This window comes from Halictus rubicundus, chromosome 11 (genome assembly GCF_050948215.1).
Source record: "Halictus rubicundus isolate RS-2024b chromosome 11, iyHalRubi1_principal, whole genome shotgun sequence".
NCBI classification, from domain to species: Eukaryota; Metazoa; Arthropoda; class Insecta; order Hymenoptera; family Halictidae; genus Halictus; species Halictus rubicundus.
In genome coordinates, this window is record NC_135159.1 from 9,758,208 (window position 1) to 9,771,357 (window position 13,150).

Consider the following 13,150-nt stretch of genomic DNA (forward strand, 5'->3'; position numbering starts at 1 on the left):
GCTCGTGGATCATGTCGTTCTGGTCTTGTTCTTGGGTTCAATTGTCAATGCTCTACGAGACCTTTCAACTTTTTAACAATCATATTTATTTCGATTATCGCGGCAAAATATGTTTTCTGATGGATTTGACAGAATTAGTCTTCTGCATCAATAAATTGCGTTTTGTTGATTGCAAAGAAGCTGCATAAATGCGTAGAACGTCTTGTAAAAGTGTGATAATTTTTTATACACTTTTCATCTTGTGAAAATAGTAATGATAAAAAGAAATAAGAAGAAATGATCATTTTCTGGACTTAAGAAAGATAGTACACTCGTTTTAATTATACTATACAGAAAATCATGTTTTAATGTACGATGGACGCAAAAGGAATTAGTTGGTTGTAAAAATAAATTGTTTTACTAGTCGTCATAGATTGCGAAGCTGTGTAAATTAATCTTTGAGTAAATATGATAATTCTGTAGAAGTTGCACACTCCTAAGATGAAAAATGTTAAACAAAGGGACTCCATCTTGCCCAGGCTATTTTCGAAGAACGTAGATTTATCTTCGGCCATAATTCATCTTCCTACTGTCTTCGCTATACGCAACGGGCATCCACGACGAGTTATTCTAATAAATTTTGGATTTCGTTTTCCAAGACTTTCTCTTTCTCTAAGTTATTTTTGTGTATATTTCGTTTCTCGAACATCTCCGCACGCATCATCACACTTTCTTCGTGCACACTATACCTAGAATATTGTATCTTCTCCTGGAAATCTAAATGTCATCGCAGCAATGATTTTCTTAATTGAAATCAATATTCTCAACAAGTACAATTTAATAATTGTACTATGCCAAAAGGAAAGTTAAAAATAATTTTATACATACAAATCCCAAACTGTTAAACAATAACTTACATACGTATTTTATACAATTTAGTATTCTGTACCGGAGGTGACTTGTTCGTTCAGGATTAAAATTACTGTTTAAAAAACCTTAACCATGAACTATAGACATTATAAAATTTATTTTATAAATAAAACTTTTATATTTCACAAAGATCTGCTGTCCACTAATAATGATTTGAATTCATTCATTTTTCTATGCTGTAAGAAATGATTTCCTGTTGTAGGAAATGAAGCCCAAGAAGATCATAGCAGCCGCGAAGGAAATCATGCGACAAGGGGCTAAGCGAGGCGCAACAAACGCCACGCTCGACAAAATACATGAAGACAATCATGCACACGGTTTACGGACTCCTCAATTTTCTCCGGTGCGTGCACGCAAGGTCTCACAGGTGTCATTACGCAAACGCGTAAATTCTGTTCGTTCCGCGAAGGCGCGAGCATTAGACGCCGTTTAGAAAGTTGCGCGTTTGCCAAAAAGCGCGCGAATCTTTCCTCCGGCACTTCCGGTCGTGGGAAGAGAAGGTCCCCAGAAGGCGCAGGGTTCAGGGCCGTACCAGTTCCCGTGTTATTCTCGAAATTTTTCCTCGCAAAGTTTCCTCAAAATTCGAACTGATCGAATCGGTGGAAAAAAGGAGGAAACGCGAAAAAGAAACGTCGGTGAGTATAACAGCTCCGGGGAATCGGTGACAGTGGAGAAAGAGGGAAAGAGAGAAAGAGAGAGAGAGACACAGAGACAGAGAGAGATGGAGAGAGAGAGAGAGAGAGAGAGAGAAAGAGAGAAAGAGATTCGCGACGGAGTCTCATCAGCATAGGTGATGGGTCGAGATGCGAGTGGGGCCAGGGCTGGTATAAAAGGGGCACCGTGGCATCCACGGAGCATCAGTCCTCAAACCCAAGGAACAGCAGCAACCATGAGGGCATTCATGGTGAGTCGAACACACCTATACGTTGTCTTCGAGCTGTTCCCCTTTTTCTTACCCTCTCGGAGGTTGCGCTCTTTCTCTTCGGCGACGCTTCCGGTTCAGTCTTGCGCGCCGCTCGTTCGAATCTCCCGCCGTTCGTTCGAATTTCCCGCCCGTTTTCTTCTTCTCCGACTTCCCACGTCTTGTTCGCTTTAACATCGAGTGCGCGAAGAAGTGATGTTGGTTGGGATGGTGGGGTCGAAACAAGACAAAGGGAGTTTTGTTTGATATCTCATTTTTATTATTTTTATTTTTTTTAATTATTATTATCACATTTTTATTCGAATCACTGGGTTCAAAGGGTGCTGGCGATTTGGTCTAGTAGAGTTTATTGTTCAGGACTCTATGGGGCACTATTAATTTGAAAAATACGGAAGAATGAAGTCGAAGACAATTTCTACTATTTTCTTTTTATTATTATCATTTTTCTTTGATTTATTGGTTTTGGAGAGTGCTGCGGATTTATCCTGATAGACTTTATTGTTAAAGACACTAGGGGGTACTATTAATTTGAAAAATACCGAAGAATGAAGTCGAAGACAATTTCTACTATTTTCTTTTTATTATTATCATTTTTCTTCGATTTTATTGGTTTTGGAGAATGCTAGAGATTCAGTCTAGTAAATAAAAAAATCTATTCACCAGAAAGGGTAGAAGCAATTTCAAAAAACAATTTTCTTCTATTCTCACTTATTGCTCCTCGATTATTTTGTTATTGAAGTTCTTGAGTAATCCAGAGCACTACGCTTGAATCGAACTAAATTAAGACGAAAGCTATCTGAAATCTTCTCTGAAAATCGGGAACATTCGTTGAACAGTTAGAAATATAAAAACGAGACAAAGAGATCGCGCGATAATTGTCTCCGTGTGAAAGTGCACCGTGAGACCCGGAGGAACGAAAGAGAAACGAGAGGAGAAGCGAGAGAGAATAGGGAAGACGAGAATTTCTGGAGGGAATAGAAAGGGAGACGCTATGGGAGAAAGTGGAGAGAGAGAGAGAGAGAGAGAGAGAGAGAGAGAGAGAGAGAGAGATAGCGGGACCGATGACGACCCAGAAGACGATACTGATCAATGCACTCGATCATCGTCATCTCGGGTTCCCTCGATCTTGATATCTACCTCACTCTTTTATAATAATGATGTTTTTAACGAAACTTTTACTAGCATATTCGCGACACTTTTCTGAATAGAATGAGCCCAAACACGACACAATTTGGATCGTATTTACTTGTTTAATGAAAATTTTAAACATCAGTTCGGATAATCGAGCTTCTATTACAATCGTGAATTATGTGAATATGAATGCTCCGAATGGTGTCATGTGGGTACTCGTTTTACTCAGAAAGAAGTCAAGAATACGTCCCCAATCATTTTATAAAGAAATAACTCGCATGCATCGAGACATTACTGTAAATCGATTCAGCCCTAACTCAAAGTCAAGCTACTCCCCCCTATAAAACATATTAAAAGATCGGTTCTCATGGAAATTGACCCAAAGCTTCGAAACTCGTCTAAACGATCCACGGGGGTCCGCAGAAGCTAAAAAAATGCCATTTTTCGAAATAGTCACTGTAACTGCATATAAATATGATTGCACCGAACGGTGTCATGTGGGTACTCGTTTTACTCAGAAAGAAGTCACGATCACGTTAGTAACAGTTTGATAAAGAAATCGCTCACTAGGCCCAAGCTAAGATACATTCCCCTATCAAATCAGGTTTAAATTCCTTCGGAGCTTCGAGAATCTTGCAAAGGGTGTACAGAGGTCAACAGAATCCCATTTTCCGATTGCAGATCGTGGTGCTCGCCGCATCGGCGATGGCTCGACCAGAGGCCGGCTACTCGTACTCGCAGCCCAGCTCTAGCTATGGGGCACCTAGCGGGGGTGGATCCACCGGAATCGGTGGAGGCTTGGGCGGAGGTCACGGAGGCGGCCTCGGAGGTGGCCTTGGAGGAGGTCTTGGAGGAGGTCTTGGAGGAGGTCTTGGCGGAGGATTCGGAGGTGGACTCGGCGGAGGTGGTGGTGGTGGTGGCGGATTCGGCGGTGGATTCGGTGGCGGATTCGGCGGTGGATTCGGAGGCGGACTCGGAGGAGGCGGCGGCGGCGGTGGCGGCGGCGGCGGATTCGGAGGTGGTTCTCTGATCCAGAAGCACATCTACGTTCACGTGCCGCCACCAGAGGCCCCCGAAGACAGGCCCAGCAGACCCCTGCCTGTGCCACCACCAGCCCAGAAACACTACAAGATCATCTTCATCAAGGCGCCGACTCCACCGACGCCAACCGCTCCGGTGATCCCGGCTCTGCCGCAGCAAGACGAACAGAAGACGCTCATCTACGTGTTGGTTAAGAAACCGGAAGAGGCGCCGGAGATCAACCTGCCGACTATTGCACCCACCCAGCCCAGCAAGCCGGAGGTCTACTTCATCAAGTACAAGACACAGGTATGCGATGGCGGATTTCCGGAGATCGGGAGTCACACGATTGTTAGTGAAATATTCATGTTTAATAGAGGGACATTGTGATTGTCCTTGGTGTTGTCTCAAGAAGCCTTTAACAGCTTCTTCGGGTAAAATCGAGATCGATGTGAAACACGCGAGGAACCGAAACAGTTCGGATAATCGAGGTTCTATTCTATCGTGGATTAAACGGGCAAACGAGCTTCGAATTGCGTCGTGTTTGGACTCGATTTATTTGGAAGAACGTCGCGAATCTGTTAGCAACAGTTTTATTGAAAGATAATCAAAAGCAAAAAAGTTATGCTACTAAATTGTTTACATTTCTCCGGAAATGGGGAACCAAAGAGAATAGTATCTGCACAGGATACAAGTAATGCATGTAGACACCAGTTTGATGAAATTCCACAGTCACAAAAATATTTCACTCAGAAAATAACCGGAAAATTCTGAAAAGCCTCGAACAACTTGAAAAAGAAACAGCAAAGAGGCTAACAGCTAAATCGTGTCTAAATCTCATTTTTAAAATTGCAGAAGGAAGTCACCGGAGGCGGTGGCGGCGGCGGCGGCGGCGGCATTGGCGGAGGAATCGGCGGAGGCATTGGCGGTGGAATCGGCGGAGGAATCGGCGGTGGAATCGGCGGAGGAATCGGCGGAGGCATCGGCGGAGGCATCGGCGGAGGAATCGGTGGCGGTTTGGACGGTCACGGAGGCGGTGGCGGCGGCGGCGGTGGAATCGGCGGCGGAATCGGCGGCAGCGGCCCCAGCGGGCCTAGCTCGAGCTACGGGGCACCCGGCGGCTCGGGGCCCTACTAGTCAGCTGTGCTGGCCCCGCAGACCATCCTCCTCCACCCGCAATCGGCCCACAAACTCCCACGCACGCATTAATGACTTCGGCCACGGCTTCGGGCCTGGCTCAACGGCGATCCTTTCGGACGCGGCACACTGTGATCCCACGTGGACGACCGTGGTGACGAGCACGGGGACCAATGGATCGCGCGGACTACGATCTATACATCGCACGGCGAGCGACGATACGATAGATCATCGGCCGGCGAACGGTCCCCGGATGCTCGCGATTTTGATTACGACTTACGCGAGAACGATCTACAGCGCGATGATGACCGTGATGATTACCACGACGATGACCACGATCATGATGATGATGATGATGATGATGATAACGATGATGTTCACGATGATGACGACGATAATGATGATGATGATGACCCGAATGGTTATTAGAAGCGAAACGACGACGACGACGACTAGGTTTACAAGTTTTTTATACGTTACTTTTTGCAAGAAAACGGTGGCGAAATAAAGCTTTTTTATGTATTTTTACATAAATCATTGTGGTTGTTGATTTTTCTCCTGGGATCCTGGGGCGTGGGTGAAGATGGTGATGATTGGAGTGGAGAGATATAAACAAACTGAGGATGTCGATTTGTTAGGTTCGTCTGGTTGAGATTGTTAAAGAAATAATTGAAATTTTGATTCTACTCGATGATCTGGCTCTGACTCGGGTCTATTTTGACCCAATACTTTGAAGGCTTATTTGATTGTTAATTCTTTGAGATTCATTCGACTTTGATAAGAAGATTGATTTGTTGAAAGGAATTTAGATAAAGTATCTTAGAAATATGTTTAGAAACATTGATAAACAATTGCCTAAACGACTCTAAGCATCGCCGTTTATTGTACAGTTGTTAAATGTTGAGTCTAGGAGCAATACAAAAATAAGAAAGTATAATGAAATGATAGAAGCAACATGCTACGAGTCAAGAAGATATTTTTCACTTACGTTAGCCTGAAGTGTTTGAAACAATATGGCGCCTACAGCAAGAAGGAACTCTCGGAATTATGCTGGTGCAATTAATTCAATTTTAAACATTCCAAAATTCCTCTTTGGGACACCCTGTATGTAAATGTAGTATTCAGTGAGTGAAGAAAGCATGTTTTAATTATGCTAGACTGAAGTGTGCGAACAAATATGGCGTCCACGACTAGGGGGAAATATTAAAATATTAATAGCTCAATTAACTTTAATCTAGATGCAATATAAAAATAGAAAAACAATATAAAATAATAGATATAATATTCACTGAACCGAGAAAGTATTTGTTATTGAAAGTGAATTCTCGCAACAATATGGCGTCTGCAATAAAGAAGAAGTCTCAGAATCGCGATAGTAATATTAGCTGTATATTAAACGCTAAACATTGAATCCACGAAACATGGTAAAAATAAAAATAATTTGTTTCTAAAATAAGATAATTTACTATTTTCAATTAAATCAAAATGATAATAATTATTTAACAGATAGTCATTGTTATAAGAAAGAGAGGATTATAGTAGCAATGATAAGCCCACATGAAATTTAGTCAGTATTAAAAGAACTTGGAGAGAATCGCGATTTCCTATTGGACCGGGTGAAAATGATTGTTTAAGATGCGTGATTTGTTTGAGGAAGTATCATCAAACGGAGACGCATTACGCGCTTGACTTTCACCCGGTCAAACAACCGAGAAGAAGCGCAAACAGTAGAAATCGGAAGCTGCCGGTGTGTGCCTATAGATTTAGTATAGTTAGACAGCCTGTTGACTGTCGAAACGAAACACGGTAGGAAATAATTGGTCTTGACGAGGAGAATAATTGGTTCTGAAAGACAGTGCCGTAGGCAGTAGAACTGTCATTAATGACTTCTGTTAGACAAGCTCCGAAACCGACCTAAATGGAAAGCTATCGACTATTAATTTGTCAGAGCATCCACTTGTCTATATTAATTCTTCCCTTTCGTGGGTGAATAGCAATAGTGATTGCGCGGGAGCAGTATAACGTTACCTGTAGTTTCTTTTATATTGTTAATCCAACATTTACATCTGTCTTTATATTATTATATTTTTCTTCAACATTCTTGAACGTTTAACACTTCTTCTTATTTATATTGGTGTGTGTACATTCTTCTTTTCATTTATATTTACATATGTGATTAAATAATCTTAAACGTTCATTACCGTTTGTTGTATTTCTATTATAAATTCTTATAAACGTTCTTAAAAATTTCGTGAGAATTTTAAGCACTTGTTGAGTACGTTTCAGGAAACTTTTTTTTTAATAGACATTTTTGACAGAAGTAGTACAATAATAATGCAATCTTCGTTTCCATTGTGTATAGGTTTTAAATCCAAAGAAGTTTGCAACGTAATCATAGCGTCTATAATTAAATTGTTTGCAACACTCTGCGATAGTGCTGTACGATAAAATAACGTACAGTCACCTGACGCCAGTCATTCTTCTAATGTTTCTCACAGTGTTAACAACGATAGTGCATGACAAAAATGTGCAATCGAACGATGTATGCAGCGAATATGGTCTCGCAATCGTGGCCCGTTGCGCAATAATAACGAGAAGCAGAGTAATGTTAACGTTAGGATCGATAAGGACGGATCGTGCAGGCGAGAGCTCGCCTAGAGTGTGCCGGACACCGTAGGTGATCACGCTCGGTCAGTGAAACAAGGAAGAAAAGGACCTAATCGAGTGAAAGCTAAGGTCAAAAGGCCAATAAACGTTCCCGAACGAGCCGATAAGCTGCATAATAGCAAAATACCAATTGCGTTTCACTACTTTCCTTTTTCTTAGTCAGCATCTACGTGGAATAACGTTTAATTGCGACCCCCCCCCCCCCCCCGATCGATCGTTTCCGGTCGGCTCGCATTTTTCTCATCGATCCTCGTTCCATTCCGATTGATTTTTATTAGAGAGACGCGATCAGCGAATGTCGAAACGCTATGACAGTAAAATTATATAACCCGTGATTTGCTGTGCGCTACTCTTCTTTTACTGCTCAACTGAACTTTTTACGTACATTCTCCTGCTCGCGCGCCATTTTTATATTTTCTGCGCGAGCGTAATTGAGCACCACAGATTAGGAATTATGGTTCAGTTTACTGTTACTGGCTGCACTTAAACATTATACACTGAAAATCAGAAATTATAGTTGAAATTAGCATTATTGGCTGCTTTTAAAGAATGTTTAATGTTTTCTTAAATTTTCTGACGAATTACACGTTTTATTCTAAATTTAATTGGCCATTTTTATATTTCTATCTCTTTAGATTTCTATATTTTTATAATAGTGGTTTCCATTTGCCGATTCAAGTAAGAAAAACGCGAAAGCAATTCGACATAATAAGAGAAAAATTTGATCGGACGGTTTTCGCTCTGGGCAGGATCAAAATGGCGTCGGTTGCAATCGCAATGCGTGACCCAGCCAGTTTCGAAGCGAGAACGAATGCAACAGACGAGGTCATGGAATGTGTAGAGCTCGGTGGAAGCAATCACGACGGTCTAGAATTTTCCTCGACGTTCTCGTTGCAACAATTTTGCGAAATTTCGCGTGCGGTGGGGCAGACGATCCTGAGGAACTGCGGATTACAGTTCGCGAGTTCCTCTTCTTCGAACAGCGAAATTTTTTATCAGATGGGCATTCCGACTGTCTATTTCTATATCTCTAAACAACTAGACCGTGTAATTTCGCCAGAAAAGCTTTTTAATAGAGCTGTCAGCCATTTTGGTACCAGGGGCGGCTGGCCATTTGTAACAAAGGACAGGCTCCAATATATCATGGCAAAAATTCATTTCTTTCCAATACAATACAGACAAAATTAATTTTCCTCAATATGTCACAATGAAAATTAATTTTCTTCAGTACGTTACAGTGAAAATTCATTTCTCCCAATATATTACAGTAGAAATTCATTTTTTTCGAACACAGTACAGACAAAATTAATTTTCCTCAATATGTTACAATAAAAATTAATTGTCCTCAACACGTTACAGTGAACATTCATTTCTCCCAATGTATTACAATGAAAATTAATTTTCTCCAACATATTACAGTGAAAATGAATTTTCCTCAATATGTCACAGTAAAAATTAATTTCTCCACAAAAAGATGAACGCGACGTTTTGTTTCTAGTTTTTCCATGAAACGGTGAACTTCTACGGCTAGCGTTTCTCCAGAAGAAAAGTATTAAAATATTTGTCGATTTTCCTGCTTTTCGCGAGAATGCCCCCTTAGGGTCGCGGCCGGTCGACCACCACCGAAAAACCGGGTGATCATCGAAACGGTCGTCCGAAGTTCGGGATCAATGAGGAGAAGGACGAGGATCCGAAACAGGGGGGAAATAGGAGGAAGAGGCCGAGGATGACTGTTCGGTTCGAATCATGAATCGTGGGGAAAGCGGAGTGAGCTAGCAGCGTGCGTCGCGTCGTCGTCGTCGAGAAAGGAAGAAGGAGGAAACGAAAGCGAGCTCTCTCTCACGTTCTTACGCAGCTGAGAAGATGCTCTCGTAAGAAATCCTACCTGAGAAACCCTGGAAAACTAGCAGGTAGGAGAGGGGACGAGCGGCGTGAGCCCGAAGGGAGAGAGGAGGCGCGAGAGAGAGAGAGAGAGAGAGAAAGAGAGAGAGAGAATGAAAGGCAAAGATGCGAGGAGAACGTCTGCCAGGAGGCAACTTTCACAGCGATTTTTCGGCTTCCTGCAACGACCGACGGGGATTAAGGGTACAAGGAGGAGATGACGCGACGATCGAAAGGTCATTCCTCGACCTCCTTCGAAAAATCGGAACGAATTTCGATCGCGACCGTAAATCCCCCTCCCACCCCGTCCTCCCTCTGAAATTTTGCTTTCCAGCCGCCGGGGTGAGTGAACCTTCCGATCCGGGACCTCGTTGTTCCTCTACCCTTGACTCAACGTCCTCTTTTTCGGTCCCACCTGTCCAACCGAACACCTCGCACCAATTAGCCACACTCACCGCGATTTACTTTTGGTTCGCCGGTGAACTGGTTTCCTGGCTCCGGGGAATCTTCGGAATATGGTAATTTCAAAAATGATCGTACGGAAACAAACATTGTCTCGTTTTGAAGCTCGAAGCCTCCATTTTCATATTCCGTCGCTAATTTTCCTCTGGCATCGTTCCACGCGACGCTGTGCGTGAAAAACTGAAGACGCGTCCTCTTCGAAGATGTCGCACATTCAAACGTCTACGGAAACATTGAAACATTTTTTTCGGGACTGAATCGACCACGATCTCGAAGACCCGAGCTTCCTCTTTGCAACGACTGCTTTGAAATTTGGCGTACGATTTTTTTCAGTCGTTCTATTCTACTTTTAGCGCGAAAAGTGTACCGTCGATTTGGAAGATTCTTCATTCTCATAAAACGGCTAAAAAAAATCGTACATCATGTTTCGAGGACTCGTTGCAAAGAGGAAGCTTCAATCTTCGAATCCATGGTGGATTTGGCCGCGGAAAACTTTTTGTTAACGTTTTCACGGAAATTTCAATTTGCACTATGTTCGAGTATTTTGTTTTGAATCGCGTGAAACCGCTGTATTGTGTAGAAGCATTGTAGGAGAAAATTGACGATGGATTGTGAAAGTAGAGGCTTCAAGCTTCAGGACGAGTCCAGATTTATTGTCGTGTGATTATTTTTTAAGGAATTATCGTAATTTGAAGATGGAAGTATAGCGCTGAAATACTTTGTGCTGCTCGCTCCGTTGTCGTGTTAAATATCGTAATGGTAGCTCGCAGATTTTGAAGAATTATCGTCGAGCACACTTTCTCTTCCATAAACAATATGGGACATATTAATTACGATCCGTTAGTCATCCATTTCGCCCCGGTGGTTTGAGGAAACGCTGGCCAACGACAGATTCAACTACGTCACGAGGAACTTTCTTAAAACACGGTATAGTAACAAACGTATGCGACCAGACGAAATAAATAAGAATTCACTGAGGAGTATCATACCGATCAGTGTACTTCCCCATTTTTTAATTTTCGATCAGCAGAAGAGTTTCTCGAAACATGTTCAATAAAAAGATATAGAGCTCGCATAATTTTGATTATTTTTACTTTAAAACGAAATCGCACATTTACTTGAAACACCCACGAATACGTGTGCAAAATCCTGATACGAAAAGTTGAATAGTACCCTTGAAAAAAATTCTGAAAAACTGTTAAAAAGCGGAAGATCAGAATGCCATCTTTGATAAAGGGGAGGAGGAAGAAAAATGTGGAGGAAGAGGATATAACTATGGATGGTTGTAAGTATAGATATAATTATGGGTCGATGGGAACCAAAATGGCGGTGCAGACGTGAGTGATAACTGCGGAAAAGATCGATCGTCCGTGTAAGAGGAAGGCGTCGATTTCCGCGTCGTCTTCGGGAAAGGCGTCGTGACGCAAGCCAGAGAAACTTTCACTATTCTTAAACAGCCACTAATCAAGATGAAGACGACTGCCAGATACTCTCCTCTCTCTCTCTCTTTCTCCTCTTCTCCTTCTTCGTTTACTGTCACCGGCACCCCTCTCTCCATCTTCAAGAACGTCCCCGAGGTCGAGAGCTTCTTCAGCCTTCAGGATTTACTTTCATGAAAACAAGAGTTGCCAATTACTCTTGCTAGCAAACCTGCTGCCGTTCCACGTCCCATTTAGCCACGTTTATGAATCAGAAAAACGAGTGTCGCTTCCCTACTGCACTTGAAGACCATCCTGAGGAGATGCATCCTTTTGTGGATTGGACGAGTCAGGAAACGCTATTCTACACAGACGTTTGTCTATTTTAGTCTTTGCTTGCGAGGCTGAGGAATCCTGCCGAGTCCATTATAATTTGTTTGTTCAATTTGTTTCTCAGGATTTTATTCAAATTCATTTGCGAGATTTTATCCAATTCATTTACCGCATTCTGTTCAAATTTATTTACAAGATTTTATTTAATTGGTTCGCAGGATTTTATTCAAATTTCTTTGCCGGACTTCGTTCAAATTTATTTACTGCATTTTTGTTTGATTTCTTTTTCGACTTCCTAAAATTACCGAAAGAAGAAATAGGTTTTCATGTAACCTCTGGTTCTCATATTTGACTTCAACGATTTTTACTTTTTTTATTTTGCATAAAGATACGCAGTCTAATAACGTAATACTACTACAATGGATGTACTGCGACAACAAATGGTGAACCCAATTTAGTATCTTTTGGAAAGCGGTTTCCACAGCGCAGTGATCTCCCGGGGATTCCCGTCTGCCAGTGAACGTAGGAGTCTTCTAGTGTTAATAAAGAAACATTGAATGCGGCTGATAGAAATCTACGACTGCCGCGTGTAACGCAATGGTAACAGGTTCGCGCGAACGGTGGACCTTATTATGGGGATTCCCACAGGGTGATGGGGCCCATCGCGTCAGGGCAACACCGTTTCCTAGCCACCGGCGCGCGGCGTTGCACAATGCAACGTTTATCCCGTTTTATCTCATCCCCGAGCCGGAATTTAACGATACTAAGCCAAACCGCGCCTCAATCTTCCCTTCTATTCACGAAACACGTGTAACCGAGCCAAGCGACTCTTAGGCGAACTCATTAAAATATTGCGACAAGACGCCGCGGCCCTATCTGATGCACATGCTAATTGCTCGCTGTGCTTTGCATCTTTCAATTTTGCAACAATGTCCGTCACGTGGAAATTGCGTTTTCTCCTCCATTAAGCTACTGGTCTGGAAAATAACAACGACATTAAATGTACAACAACGTGAAATACATGTTTCTGCTCGTTTACCTATCTCGCTGCTTTACGTAAATGAAATTGTGAAAGTAATTACAACATTCGTTACAGTAAAATAGTTTGAAACATTATCGTTGCCGGCACTTTTTAATTTTGGATAAAATATATTTTACCCAGCAGAACTCATTATGCAAATTATATGTCTGTAATATAATTAGGTTGCTTCGAAATGCACGCGTTGATTATAAAAATGTCCCGAGTAAACGTTAAGAGTAATTAATCTAT

General features: G+C 42.1%; 1 protein-coding gene across 1 annotated transcript; it reads left to right on the forward strand.

Moving 5' to 3' along the window:
- Nucleotides 1-1,453: 1,453 nt before the first annotated feature.
- Nucleotides 1,454-6,287, forward strand: Twdlt (TweedleT). Its single transcript, XM_076796158.1, has 3 exons — nucleotides 1,454-1,813; nucleotides 3,644-4,291; nucleotides 4,838-6,287. Exons 1-3 carry the CDS (start codon nucleotides 1,703-1,705, stop codon nucleotides 5,117-5,119), a joined length of 1,041 nt encoding a protein of 346 aa, XP_076652273.1. The 5' UTR covers nucleotides 1,454-1,702; the 3' UTR covers nucleotides 5,120-6,287.
- The last annotated feature ends 6,863 nt before the right edge of the window (nucleotides 6,288-13,150 follow it).